The sequence below is a fragment of the Lepidochelys kempii genome, chromosome 20, assembly GCF_965140285.1.
Source record: "Lepidochelys kempii isolate rLepKem1 chromosome 20, rLepKem1.hap1, whole genome shotgun sequence".
NCBI classification, from domain to species: Eukaryota; Metazoa; Chordata; order Testudines; family Cheloniidae; genus Lepidochelys; species Lepidochelys kempii.
The window spans coordinates 23372308-23387235 of record NC_136399.1 but is presented as its reverse complement, the minus strand read 5'-3'; the positions used below and the strand labels follow the sequence as shown (position 1 = coordinate 23387235).

Sequence of the window (14928 nt, the reverse complement as noted above, 5' to 3'; positions counted from 1 at the left end):
CACAAGTACTCCTTTCCTTCAAATTCACAGTCCTGTTCCTTCTCTCTTCTCCTCCCCCCACCCCACCCATCAGGAAAGCTGAGATGTGTCTCTGCAGCATGGCAAGACGTAGCATTGCAACTAGGAACATGAGGATGCATCCTATTGGATGCGGGGGATCAGAGGGTAAGAACTAACCAGCTTGGCTAAGCAAGGAGCAGTGTGTCCCAGTGAACAGAGCACAAGACTGGAACTTGGGAGATGTGAGTTCTCTTCCTGGTTCTGCCACTGGCCTGCCGGGTGTCCTTGGGCAAGTCATTCCCCTCATCGTGCCTCAGTTTCCCTGTCTATAACATGGGGATAATGATACTGGCCCCAAGTGTTTTGAGATCTGTGGATGAACGGGGCTGTATGTAAGGCTAGGTGGTATTAATACACCCAATCATGTCTCCCTCTGGTGGCCAGCCTTCTGAAAGATAACAGCCTACTGCTGCTGCCTGCTAATGGAGTTACTACTTTAGCGCAAAGGAGTCTGTGCAGGGAGGGTCATCTTCCTTCCTCAGTGCTTAGGGTGGTCCAGGAGTAGGGCACTGGACTGGTAATCAGCAGACTTCGCTCTGCCATCTGGTGTGACCTGGGGCAAGTCATTCACCTCTCAGGACTTGTCTCCTCTTTCCAGGGCAGGGACTGACCGTGTAGCACCTAGCCCAATGGGGGCCCGATCTCAATCTGTAACCGCTAATAGTAAAGGCCTTACCTTAGTGTGTAACCTGGAACTGAATCTTGGCTGGATACCAAGGGCAAGAGAAAAGTGAGATCAATAAGATCCTGGCCTCTTGCTGGAAATAATAGGGTCACTTGGGACACTCCCCAGTCGGATTGGGGAAACCCACAGCAGAGAACATCCTTTAATCTGACCCCCCCCCCCATCCCCCTGGTGGGATGGAGGCTAGTTCTCTGTAAGCAGATGTCATGAGTTGGGTGAGGGTTGTGCATTAAGGGGAACTTGCCCTCTTTCGCCACCTATTGACGCCTCTCATGCCGTTTGATGGCTGTTTTTTTCTTAAAGGCAGAGGCTTCTGGAGTCATGTGAATGTGACGGTCTCTAAGTTTCTAACCTTCAGGGCTGTGGGGGAAACCTTCAGAACTTGACGGCAAAGGCTTGGAATCCAGGAATTAAATGGAAAAAGACCCCCAAACTTTAAAAGCAGTCTCAGAAGTTTCATAGGCGCCTGTTGCAAGACTTTTGTACACGCTCTATGGGCTGGTCGTTTTGGGTCAGTAAGAAGACTGATCTTCTAGGGTGTTTCATCTATCGGCGTCTGTCACCTTAGCTCCCAGCTGGGCTGCTCTGTTCTGATACACATGCCAGGCCCCTGTCCTGAGCCAGATTTCCTGATGTGCTTTATGTTGCTCTTGGTTTTGGGCACCGATGCCTGAAAGTGGGGCCACTGGGAAGCCTCTCTCCTCCAACCCAATCTGCTGCCATCTGTCTCTCATCAGATAACGGACGGGGGTGGAAATCTGGGCTGATTTCAGCCATCTGCCGGGATCAGTGCCGCTGTCACGATGGGGGTCTTTCAAGGGGGACACGGCTCTGTCACTCAAGAAGTTAACTCTGCCCGGGCGGGGGTCATTGTTTCCTGGGTGGGGCAGACTTGGCTGGAGTGGGAGTCCCTAGGATAAATAGTTTGCAGCTTAGATCGTAACCCTCCTGGCTGGGGAAAGGCTCAGCGAGAGCCATGGAACCAGGCATCTGGAACGGCTGCAGGTCACATGAGGTCCGCTGCTCGGGAAGGAGGCTCCAATCCCGGAACTGGCTACAGGCCACGTCCTGATCTCTGCTTGCCAGCGTAGATCCGGAGTGACTCCTCTTGCCTGCAATCACGTTTTATGATGGCGTGAATGGGAGCAGAATCTGGCGCATTGTTTGTGCTGCAGCATCCGTTCCAGGCTGCGCTGACCAGGTCTGTCTACACTGCAGTTAAAGTACCTTTAGTGGCTTGCATGTTAACTCGAGAGCTTGTCTTTCACCCATAGAAGTTGGTCCAATAAAAGATATGACTGCACCCTGTCTCAGTTGCTGGAGGGCTTATTGGAGGGTTGGGGAGGGCAGTCCTGGCACTCTGACCTCATTCTCCACCCTCCCATGCTAATACAGCTGGGGTCAGGCCCAGAGTTACGTGGAACGCTGGGCTAAACTTCTAGGTCTTGTCTGCAGATCGGGCACCAGTCAGGGAGGCAGGTGGCTTGGGTTCTGTTTCCGACTCTGCTTTCTGTGTGAGCCCTTGAGCTTGTGTCTCTGTCCCTCAGTTTCCCCATCTGTGAAATGGGAGGGAGGGTGATGTGCCACCTTTTGTAAAGTGCTTTGCGGTTATGGGTGGAAGGCACCATAGAAGAGCCATGGGTACAGTAGTGCTGGAAACCCCAGGCGTTAACCAGAACCCTATTGTACTAGATTCTGTGCAAAGTCAACCTTCCTTGAGTATTTTTGCACCCAACAGTTATAAAAGAGCTAGGCGAGGAGCTCCCTGAACCATTTGCATTGTTCCGCCCCCTTCCCCCAATAACTCTTTGATCATTGTGGAAGATCTATAAGTCTGGATGAAAGGGTCTATTTGAAGAATATTTTAAAAGGCTAAACAGGATGACTGATGTTGATCCCAGGGTAAATAATGGAACAGCTGATTTGGGACTCAAGATAATAAAGAATTAAAGGCAGGTAACTAATGCTAATCAACATGAGTTTATGGAAAATAGATCCGTCAGACTAACTGTGATGTGACACTAACTAGGAACAAGGGATGTCGGCCATGCTTACAGGGTGGGGGGACTCGCTCCTGAGAAGCAGTGACTGAAAAAGATCAGGGGGTTATGGTGGATAATCAGCTGATCCTGAGCTACCAGTGTGGCGCTGTAGCCAAAAGGGCTAATGCGATCCTGGGATGTGTAAACGGGAATCTAGAGCAGAGGTTATACATCTGAATTTGGCAGTGGTGCGACCGCTGCTGAAATACTGTGTCCAGTTCTGGTGGCCACAATTCAAGAAGGATGTCAAGATATTGGAAGGAGTCAGAGAAGTCATGAGAAAGATTTAAAGGATTGGCAAATAGGGACTTGGGGAGCTCAATTTACTCAGATTAGCAGAGAGAAGGTTAAGGGGTGACTTGATCTATAAGTACCCACATGGGGAACAGAAACTTGATAACAGAGGACTCCTGAGTCAAGCAGGGGAAGGTCTAACGTGATCCAATGGCTGGAAGTTGAAGCTAGACAAATTCAGGGTAGAAATATGTTGTAAACTTTCATCGATGCGTGTGATTAACTATGGGAACAACTTACCAACAGCTGTGGTGAATTCTCCATCGCTGGCAATTTTAAAATCGAGATTGGATGCTTTTTTTTCCTAAAAGATCTGCTTCAGTTCAAAGAGGAAGGGATCCAGGCAAGTCGTGTGGCCTGTGTTTGTACCAGATCAGACCTGAGGAGGGTGGCCTTAGAACCTGAGCTTTTTGGACTCCTTCACAACCCTGCCTAACACAAGGAAGTTGAATCCTAGCTGCTCTGGCAGCCCCAGCCTGATATATAATCGCTTGTGCTGGTGTGGATGTAGGCTGACCAGATAGAAAGTGTGAAGACTCAGGACAGGGGTTGGGGGGTAGTTGGGGGCTCCTCTGTAAGAAAAAGCCCCGAATATCGGGACTGTCCCTCTAAACTCGGGACATCTGGTCACACTGTATGGATGGGAGCTGGAGCCAAGGCCACAGCCGGTGGGAGCAGAGAGTAGGCACCGTGCTATGCCCAGTACATGGTGTGCTGACTACTGAACCCAGGTGTCAGCTCGGTGCCCCTTGCATGGGGAAGATTTGCTGCCTTAACTAAGGCCCTTTTATGGTGCAGAGGGACGGTCCATTAAGGTCAAGGTAACTGAGAACCAGCGTCCTGTGGCTTTTTATGCCGGTGATACAGAGCTGCCTTCCCCTTCACACTCGGGTGCCTCCGCCCCCAGGCTGATCTAACCTGGCATGTAGCTCTTTGGCATCTAAGTACAATCAACTGCGACGCCCGGCAGGAAGGCAGGGGAGCTGGTGAGTCACGCTTGGCGCCAGCTGGGGAAGCCTGTGCGTGGTGCTGAGAGCTTCAGGGCCCTGGTGCCAAGGCCCTAGTCCGATGGCAAACGGGCCAACTCCACTCGAAAGGGCGAGCGTGTCACTGTCACTGGGGAAGGGTTCCTGGCTGATTCCTTAGGGAAGGACAGCCTCCTAGACGGCGGTGTGGGGGTCTGGGACTCCTGGGTTCTGTTCCCAGCTTTGGGAGGGGCAGTGTGCTCTGAGTAGAGCAGTGAAGATGGGGAGTTGATACCTGGATTGTATTCAGAAAGTGGGGAGTGAGATCATGGTGTGTCTGGGAGCCAGGATTCCTGGGTTCTATACCTGGCCCTGGGAGGGGAGTAGAGTCTAGTGGTTAGAGCAGCAGAGGGGCCGGGAGCCAGGACTCCCGGGTTCTGACAATCCTGTGTCAAATGTCTGTTTTAAAATAAATAAATAAAATTTGTGCTCGCTACAGGAGAAACTAAGGGTTTGTCTACACTAGCACTTTACAGCCCTGCAACTTTCTTGCTCAGGGGTCTGAGAAAACGCCCTCCCCCCACCCCGAGTGCAGCAAGTTTCAGCGCTGTAAAGTGCTAATGTAGACAGTGCCCCGTGCTGGGAGCTACACCCCTCAAGGAGGTGGGTTTTTTGCTCTTTCCCAGCGCTGTGCCCCGACTACACGGTCCAGTGGAGACTAGCCCTAATATAATGGCTTTATCTTGGGTAAATCTTCTACTTCAACTTCCCCTGTAACTCTGGTTGCGAACATGCCCCTCAGTGTTGCTGCACAGCAGTTACCACCAGAGATGGAGCGGGGTCGAATGACTAGTGCAAGGCAGGCTGGGAGTCGGGACTCTTGGGTTCTATTCCTGGCTCTGGGAGGGGCACGGGGGGGGGGAGGGGGAGGAGGGCGTCTGAACTTCGTTCTGTTTCCATCTGTGGGACGGACTTTGGCTTAATGGTTAGAACAGGATCCCAGGTGCCTGGACTCTTGGGTTCTATCCCTAGCTGTGGGGAGGGAGTGGAGTCCAGTGGCTAGAGCATGGGGTGGGGTCTAGTGAAAAGTCAGGACTCCTGGGTTCTATTCCTGTCTCTGCCAGTAACTCACTATTCGATCAGGTGACAGTCCCTTCTGTGCCTGTTTCCCCCCCTTCTAAAAAACTTTTAAAAATCCCTCCCGGGGATGCTGCTGGACGTTCTGCAAAGCATTTGAGATCCTCAGGTGACAGGCGTGGTGTCGTTATCTGAATGGCCCCATTCCCTGCCTGCTCTGAGCTATGCGAGGTGAGGCCCCTAAAGCCACACCCTATTCTGTCACAGGCAGTCCTGTCTTCCCCTCTGCGGCTGGCTCGGCTTTTCTTGTCTCATTTGGGGGAGAGGGGGGTTACAGAGGTGATTAGATCAGTGAAGTTTCTTTTTATGGGGGCCTTAAACCCTTCAAGCAATAGGAGTCACCTTCCCCCCGCTCTGAACAGCGCGGTGGCCCATGACCTTGTGGGTTCCCCAGGCAGTGTTAGACTGTAACCTCGAAGAGTCATGTTAACTAGCAGGACATTAAAACGCTCCTGTGTGGACGGGCACAAGCTGGGTTTAACATTGCGTCAGCTGGCTGGGGTGAGCTCTCTTAGTCCATCCTGACTAGCTGACTGGATGTTAAACCCGGCTCGCTCCCCCATCTACACAATCTGCAAAGTATTAGTTTGACATTGTGCTCATTAAGGAGACTCCGAGGTCGTGTTCTGAGGCCGCCTTGTTGTCTAGTGAAGACGTGCCCTGACTCTGGGAATTGACTGTTCTAGTCACATCCTGTCAGGACTCCGCAAACGGAACCATTTATTGCACGTCTCTGGCCCACGTCGTCACTAGTAGCTGAGCACTTCACAATGTCTGTTTATCCTCTCATTAGTGATGTGCTACCTCACGAGGCTATCTCCTTTTTAGGGACCTGAGGAACAGAGAAGTTAAGTGACTCTCCCGAGGTCTCTGTGGAAGAGCAGGGCCTTACACCTGGATCTCCCAAGATCTAGACTAGTACCCTAACCACGGTGCCAGCCTTCCTCTCTGACAACTCCGCTAGGGAGAATGGTCCATTACTTAAGCTTCAAAGAGTGCAGGCCTGAAATCTCAGCCTGTCTCGTTAATCCTCATTTGCTTGGGGACGGGGAGAAGGATGATTTTGGGGTGGAAGTGCAGGACTCCTGGGTTCTTTCCGCCTCCCACCTCCCAGCTCCGCCACTTCTGCCCTGTGGGCCCTCACTAACTGTAGGTTCAGAGACTCCAACATTCCCTTGTGATCATCTAGTCTGACCTCTTGTATAACAGGCAACAGAACTTCCCCTAAGGCAAGTTCACTTCCTCCTTGTGGGTCATTCGCTCCCACCCCGCCCCCATCTTACACATGGATAGCTCCCTACTTAACAAATTGCTGGGAGGGTTACTGCAAAGTTTCCAAGGGGCTTAGAGAGCCTTTGATGGAAGGAGCTCGTTAGGTGCCTTGCAAAGTATTTCAAATATCCCTCAGTACTGATCTTTCTCCTTCATGCAAGGTGGATTGGATTTAGTCTGCCAGAGACGGCAGCCAAACATAGGATGTGGGTTTAAAAAGTGGCGTAGTTCTTTCTCTAAATACCCTCTTGCTTTGCACTCCTGTAGCCCCTATCGATCTAGTTGCAGCAGAGCAAATCTTCTTGAGAGAGATCCGGGCCTAAAATGGGTCCGTTTCACTTTATTTCTAGTCCAAGTCATGACTTTTCCTTTCTCCCTGCTCCTACCTGTTTGCTGAGCTCTCCTCACTAACGAGCCGTGTTTTAAACCTCTCCCCTCCACCTTTATTTTTGCTTGGAATCTCGCATCTAATATTTTGAACAAAATCTTGCCATGTTGTTTGAGTTGCACCAAGACAGCTGGGCACTGCACAGACTGCAGAGAGAGGGAGACAGGCTGACCAATATAGTCTGTTTCCTTGTGCTATGGAGGGCTAAGTATGTCTGTCCATATCCAGCTGCCATCTTTTTCTTTTCTCTTTGGATTGTAAGATCCTTGGGGCAGGGGCCATCTTTTTTATTCTGTTTGTGCAGCGCTTGGTGCAGTGGGGTCCTGGTTCGTGACTGGAGCTTTGAGACGCTATGGTAATAACGAAATAGACAGAGAGGTTCTTGATGTCACGTGGAGTGTGACACAGAACTGGGAAGTGAGCTAAGATCTCCTGAGTCCCGGTCTGGTCTCTTTATTTGTATAAGGACGGGAGCAGGGGAGAGATGCCCTGCTGAGTGCTGGGACAGCAGGGAAAGTGTGCTCTTCCCCATGGGCGAGGGGAGGGGGGCTGACGGTAACTTGCTGGGGTCCCAGTGCTGGCTCCTGGGGGGGAGCAAGGCCCCCAGCCTTGTGGGGTGGCTTTGGCAGCCCAAAAGCAGTGTGTTGTGAGCTGCGTCTCCAAGGCTGGCTTTATGCCCAGGACCCAGCAGGGACATTTGCCGTGAATGTTTGATGTTGAATAAGGAGCTGCCAAGCTGAAAGGGCTGAGAAACGCTGGATGAACCTGACCTGTTTTATAACCCAGAGAATCCTGCCTCCAGCCCACATCTGGTGGTTGAGCTAGAGAGTATACCTTTAGATCAAGCCCGGGTTTCTCTTTCTAAACGGCTTCAAGTGTTTGGAGAAGCCACCAAGTGCATGATCTGAGGCTCCTTAAAGAGACGTGGGTCACAATTCTGAGCACCTGCCCTCTGAGGATCAGGGTCCCGAGAACTGAGCCAACACAGCGTTAAGGTGGGCCCTAGCTGGGACCCAAACCACTAATGGTTTCTGAAAATCGTGCCCCAGATGCTGTGTTCCTCTTCCACCCTTTCTGGGTCTATTTCGTCCTGGTCTGTGTTATGCAGAAGGTTAGGCTCAGTAGATCATGGTGGTTCCTTCTGGCCTTTCAGTGTGTGAATCTAGATAGTGTGTCTAATGTTAGCTGACACCCATAGGTCTCCTAATTCAGGCTCCTGTGAAGTCTTGTGCCAATTACTAACAGAGATTGCTTTAAGCCTGAGGTTTTATATCCCTTTTTTTATAATAGTTAATGCACACGCCCGGCAGTTCTTGTTCTGCCTGTGTCTTCAGGGCAGGGACTGTGTCTCTGCAGCACCTAGCGCAATGGGGCCTGGTTTGAGCCTCGAGGCACTGCCATCATACACAGAGCACTGGAGAGAGAAATGAAGGGGCGTAGGTCAGGGAATGTGTCTTCATATGAATTTGCCACACCAGATCAGAACAGGGAGCCCGTCTAGTCCGGCATCCCATCTCTGACGGGGGCCAGCATCCAGTGCTTCAGAGGATGGTGCAAGAAACTCTGTGGGTGGCCGTTAGAGGCACGTTTTCCCCCATGGGGATGTTTTCCACCTGACATCTGGCTCTGGAGCATGAGGGTTTTATCCTTTTCATACTACTGAGTGTCTGGGTTGAGTTGACTTTAATGCCTTACGACTAATATAACTCTGAGGCCGAAAACCCTGTTAGCGACAGTGCAGTTTTTGCCCCAGGTTGGGGTGGGCGGGGAGGGGGTGTACCCGTTTGCACAGAGGCACCAGTGGCTAAAATCCCATTGCAGACCATGCCTGAGAGGCGCTGCCCACCTGCAGCGGGGGAGGGTTGCACCCATGGTGCCAAGGTGGCATGGAGAAGGGACAGAGGGGGCTGGGGGTGGACGACTGGCACTGTGACAGGGGCTGGAGGCCAGGCGGGGGTAAGGATGCATTTTGACTGAGCTGCAGCTGGGTTGGTGGGTGGCTCTGGCATCGGGGTGGGAAGGGCATGGGTCCGGTGCCAGGGATTTCTCCTTTGCCCAGAAGAGTCGTTGGGTAGGGGAATCTGGTCTCCATGTGAAACCTGCCTGAGCCCTGGCAAAAGCTGCTCTTGTAAACAAGGCCGCATTGTGTGGCTGGGTTTATAAACACCCCCCCGGCCCTGGCGTCGTTCTCCTCCAAGCTCTGAATGGGCCTGGCTGCCGGCCAGCGAGGCGAGCCCGTGGGGGGGCCCACGGGAACGCAGGCCTTTCCTCCACTGCCTGCAGAAGGCGAGCTGCTGCACTTGGGCTCCTTTCCCAGCCTCTGGGAGGGCAGGAATTGGGACTGGGGATCTTAGGGGAGGCCTTGGGGATTAGGGAGGATGAGGGCCTGGAGGGGAAGGTGTGGGGATGCAGGGGAGCTGGGATCAGTGGGGAGGAGGGGAGGTTGGGGGTCAGGGCTGGTGATCTGGCGGAGGTGGTGTGGGGACAGGGATGTGGAGAGGGGTGGGAGTGGGGGGGGGTGTATGGGGGGAGCACTAGGGACTCCTACCATTGTGTTTTCCTGGGGCCCAAGTCTGGGGCCCAGTCTGTAGGATCAAGAGAGGCCACAAGGGGTGAGGAACAGTACTGAGGAGGTGGGGGGTGGTCTGAGATTAGTGGGCATGGGCTGGGGGGGTGTTTGTGTGACCACAGGAGATTGAGCCCCGTGTTTGGGGCGGAAGAGGGGTGGGTTGCCACGGGTGCGAGCTGGCACAGCTGGGAATTGAACCCGGGGTTCTGCGAGGGGTGGGGTGGGGAATGCTGCGGTTTGAGCCCAGCGTTCGGGGTGGGGGCATCAGAGTGGGCGGTTGGGCATAGGAAGGACGCTGTATTGTTTCCAGCTGTGCGGTGACACCTCTCACCTCTCTTCCCCCTCAGGACCAGTTTGACGACATAGAGCGTCACACCCAGTGGGGGCTGGATCTGATGGAGAAGTACGTGAAGTTCGTGAAGGAGCGGACGGAGATCGAGCAGGCCTATGCCAAGCAGCTCAGGTAGGAGGGCAGGGGACAAAGGCCAGAACTGCTGCTTAAGGCACAAGGGCCTAGTGGTCAGGGCACCTGGATTTTAGTCACAGTCCCTTCCAGAACTAGGGCCGGGCAGGATTCCTGGGTCGCATTCCCTGCATTTGGAGGGGAATGGGGTCTAGTGGTTAGAGGATGGAGCCAGGTTCCAGGACTCCTGGGTTCTTTCTCTTCAGCTCCTCCTTTGGTACCTTTGGAGCAAACAGTCTCCTCTCTCTGGATATGTTTACACTGCAGTAAAACGCCGAGGGGTTGGCCCGTGTCAGCTGACTTGAGATGCGGGGCTAAACATTTTCAGTGTTGATGCTCGGGCTGGAGCCTGAGCCCAAACGTCTGTACTGCGATCTTATAGTCCCACGGCTGGGGCTCGTTGCAGTGTAGATAGACCCTCTGTGCCTCCATTTCCCCATCTGTGAAATGGAAATTGAGGCAAAGGCAGTAGAAGGGATTTGCCCAAAGTCGTGCAGGGAACTGGCTGGCAGGATGGCCGGATCCCAGGCCCCACTCACAGCTCTGTCCTTCCCTTGTCTCTCCCCCATCCCTGACCTGTCCATGCCTTGTGGCAGAGACTACTCATACCTGCCGATAGTCGGTGGGGGCGAGGGGGGCGGTGGCAGAGTGAGGGCTCCTGGCTTCAGTAGTGTTACTGAGCATGCTCAGTACAAGCCAAAGAGCAAATGGGGGGAGGAGGCACATGACCCTGCATGCGCCCCCCCCCCCCCCGACTCCCATGCGTCATGGCTGCCATATTATCTGCATTGTGCTCCAAGATCCCTGCTTGGCCTGGCCTAGCAGGGAGCAAAGGGTTAACTAGGTGCAACTCAATGTTTCCTAGTTAATTTTCCACCTCTTCCCCTCCCAAAAGCTGCTGCTCTGCCAGCAGGGCAGCCAGCCCCTTGGCGCTTCCAGCCTGGAATACAGACGAATTGGGGGGGAGATTTGGGACCTGCTGTCCAAGTTTGTTTGACTCCTTCCCGGGTTGCTGACTGGATTTTACCAGTGACTCCTTGCTTTATGCTCTGGCCCTTGGTTGGGGGGGAGTTGTTGGTGAATCTGCTCTGGACTGCCCCGGAGACCGTCTTCTGCCTAGCTCCAAAGCAGATATGCTCGCTGCCTCCCAGATACCCTGGTGATGGGCATCAGGAGAAACTGGCGCATGGCATGGGGCAGTGGCAGGGTAGGCTGCCCTCCGCCTCCTGCCCACATTTACAGATTCCCAGGCCAGACGGGACCACTGTGATCATCTGGTCTGACCTCCTGGATAACTGCCCCCAAATAATTCCTAGAGCAGAGCTTTTAGAAAAAGATCCAACCTAAATTTAAAACCTCAGTGATGGAGGATCCACCATGGCCATTGGCAGGTTGTTCCAGTGTTCAGTGACTCTCCCTGTTAAAAAATGTATGCCTTATTTCCAGTCAGAATTGGTCTAGCTTCAGCTCCCAGTCATTGGACCGTGTTAGACCTTTTGCTGCTAGATTGAAGAGCCCCTTATAAAAGATTTGTCCCCCAGGTAGGTACGTATAGACAGTGATCAAGTCACCCCTTAACCGTCTCTTTGTTACGCAAAGAAGTTGGCGTTCCTGGAGTCTCTCGCTATCAGGCAGGTTTTCTAACCCTTTCCTCATTCTCGTGGCTCTTCTTTGACCTCTCCCCATCCTCCTTGAATTATGGGCACCAGAACTGGATGCAGGATTCCAGCAGTGGTCGCACCAGTGCCAGATAGAGGGACAATAACCTCTCTGCCCCTGCTTGAGATTCCTCTGTTTACACATCCCACTGCTGCAGAGGCCACACAGCACGGGGAGGAGGTGAGCAGCCCTCGGTGGTGAAAGAACAGCTTAAGGACTGTTTAGAAAAGCTGGACATACACAAGTCCCTGGGTCCAGATCTAATGCATCCAAGGGTTCTGAGGGAATTGGCTGATGTGATTGCAGAGCCATTGGCCATTATCTTTGAAAACTTGTGGTGATCGGGGGAGGTCCCGGACGATTGGAAAAAGGCAAATATAGTGCCCATTTTTAAAAAAGGGAAGAAGGAGAACCCAGGGATCTACAGACCGGTCAGCCCCACCTCGGTCTCTTGGAAAAATCATGGAGCAGGTCCTCAAGGAATCCATTTTGAAGCACTTGGAGGAGAGGAAGGTGATCAGGAACCGTCAACATGGATTCACCAAGGGCAAGTCATGCCTGACCAAGATGATTGCCTTCTATGATGAGATAACTGGCTGTGTGGATATGGGGAAAGTGGTGGACGTGATATATCTTGACTTTAGCAAAGCTTTTGATACGGTCTCCCACAGTATTCTTGCCAGTATCCAATCCATAAAAATGTATGGATTGGATGAATGAACTATAAGGTGGATAGAAAGGTGGCTAGGTTGTCGGGCTCAACAGATGGTGATCAACGACTCGATGTCTAGTTGACAGCCGGTATCAAGTGGAGTACCCCAGGGGTCGGTCCTGAGGCCGGTTTTGTTCAACATCGTTACTAATGATCTGGATGATGGGATGGATTGCACCCTCAGCAAGTTCGCAGAGGACACTAAGCTGGCAGGAGAGGTAGATACGCTGGAGGGTAGGGATAGGGTCCAGAGGGTCCTAGACAAATTGAAGGATTGGGCCAAAAGAAATCTGATGAAGTTCAACAAGGGCAAGTGCAGGGTCCTGCACTTAGGACGGAAGAATCCCATGCACCGCTGCAGGCTGGGGACCGACTAGTTAAGCAGCAGTTCTGCAGAAAAGGACCTGGGGAGTACAGTGGATGAGAAGCTGGATATGAGTCAGCAGTGTGCCCTTGTTGCCAAGAAGGCCAATGGCATATTGGGCTGCATTAGTCGGAGCATTGCCAGCAGATCGATGGAAGCGATTGTTCCCCTCTATTCGGCATTGGTGATGCCACACCTGGAGTACTGCGTCCAGTTTTAGTCCCCCCCACTACAGAAAGGATGTGGACAAATTGGAGAAAGTCCAGCGGAGGGCAACGAAAATGATCAGGGGGCTGGGGCACATGACTTATGAGGAGAGGCTGAGGTAACGGGGGTTATTTAGTCTGCAGAAGAGAAGAGTGAGGGGGGATTTGATAGCAGCCTTCAACTACCTGAAAGGGGGTTCCAAAGAGGATGGAGCTTGACTGTTCTCAGTGGTCCCAGATGACAGAACAAGAAGCAATGGTCTCAAGTTGCAGTGGGGGAAGTCTAGGCTGGATATTAGAAAACACTATTTCACTAGGAGGGTAGTGAAGCACTGGACTGGGTTACCTAGGGAGGTGGTGGAGTCTCCATCCTTAGAGGTTTTTAATGCCCAGCTTGACAGCGCCGTGGCTGGGATGATTTAGTTGGTATTGGCCCTGCCTTGAGCAGGGGGTTGGACTAGATGACCTCCTGAGGTCTCTTCCAACCCTAATCTTCTATGATCGCATTAGCCCTTTTGGCCACAGTTTCACAATGGGAGCTCGTGTTCAGCTGATTATCCACCATGACCTCCAGATCCTTTCCAAAGTCACCGCTTCCAAGGCTAGAGGCCCCCATCCTGTAAGCATGGCGTGCGTTCTGGGTGTCCCAGATGTACACATTTACATTTAGCTGTATTAAAACACACGTGGTTTGCTTCCACCGATTTTACCAAGCCACCCAGATCACTCTGTGTGAGGGACCTGACCCCTTCAGTATTCATCACTACCCCAGTTTTTGTGCTTGCTGGGGCTTCTGGGGGCGTGTCCCATGATTCTTAGCACTGCACTAAGTTGAGCTCCTCTGTGACTTCCTTCCCAGTGCATCCTGGGAGAACTTGGCTATCCTTTTGTGTGGGGGATGGTGGGAAGGCTAGCAGCATCCAAGGGGCACGAGCCTGCGGCCAAGTCTACACTCCAAGGTGGCTGTGTTAGCAGCTGATGAGATGTGCTCGCTCCGGCTTTAGCCTATGCTCCATCTTGGGCCAACTGGCTCGAGTTAGCAGCCCCGCAGCACAGGAGGGAGGGGTTTGTGCACCGACAGGACCCGTGTTCGGGACAACACTTCAGTTAACTCTGCAGAGAAGACCGAGCCCAGGGAGAAGCGGCCACGCCAGGCCCACCCGGGCAAGGGGGACTAGACGGCTCAGAGGATGGCAGGGGAATGCTCCCAAGCAGGCGAAGGGGTGTAGACACTCCCTTCCTGTTAGAATTTAAAAGGAATCGGGTGTTCAGATCCCGGGGCAAGGGGGCTGGCGATATCAGTCAGGGATCCTAGCAACCTCCAAGGGAGGGAACCAAAAACTGCGTGAGAAAGTGGAGGGAGCCTAGCTGGAAAGCACCTAACGCTCCTCTGCAGTGCCGGCGGCGGTGACTTACCCAGCAGATGAGTGGCAGAACCCGAACAGAATCCAGGTCACCTGGGTCCCAGCCTTTTCCTCTAACCTCTGTCTGCCGAGTCCCTCTGCCCTGCTCGGGGCTTCCTCCCCACCCCATTGAGCTGACCCAGCGTGGAAACGCAAGGTGCTTTCTTGACCTGGCTGCCGGGTAACATGTTTCTCTCGAGCATCTGGGGAGGGTTGGATGCTGGCTGAATGCGGCTGCTTCTGGGGTGGAAGAGAGCAACTTGCTGCTCCCCCTTGCACACTGTGCTGTTCAGGGGGGACTCTGAGGATGCAGGGGTGAGCCTTTCTGAGTTAGGGGCTCTGTGATTCCCACGTATGCTACACGACTGCCCCTATGTGGCACAGAACGTCTGCTGGGCATTTTATCCCGAGGAAGCCTGGACAGTGCGGTGGCTAGGGCTCTAGCATGGGCCTTGGGTGGCTGTATGGTTCAGTGGACGGGGGACTGGCTGTTCAGATGTAAGAGATCTGGGTTCTAAACCCAGCTCTGCCCCAAACCCCTGGGAGATGTGGGCAAGTCACTTAGGGTCAGATTTTTCAAGGTATTTAGGATGCCTAATTTCTATTGAAATCAACAGGAATTGGGTACTTAAATACCTTGTAAAACCTGGCCCTTATCTTCTCCCGGCCTCCATTCCCCACCTGTAAAGTGTTCCTGCCCTGAAGGGTA

At 53.0% G+C, this 14928-nt stretch overlaps 1 protein-coding gene across 4 annotated transcripts in view; it reads left to right on the top strand.

The window, feature by feature from the left end:
* The window catches only part of TRIP10 (thyroid hormone receptor interactor 10), a 72307-nt gene that overhangs the window by 27178 nt on the left and 30201 nt on the right, over nucleotides 1-14928 (top strand). For all 4 annotated transcript variants that reach the window (XM_073319010.2, XM_073319007.2, XM_073319009.2 and 1 more), the window contains exon 2: nucleotides 9760-9875. In XM_073319010.2, the coding sequence (XP_073175111.1) occupies nucleotides 9760-9875 (116 nt within the window). The remainder of the gene's footprint in view (nucleotides 1-9759; nucleotides 9876-14928) is intronic.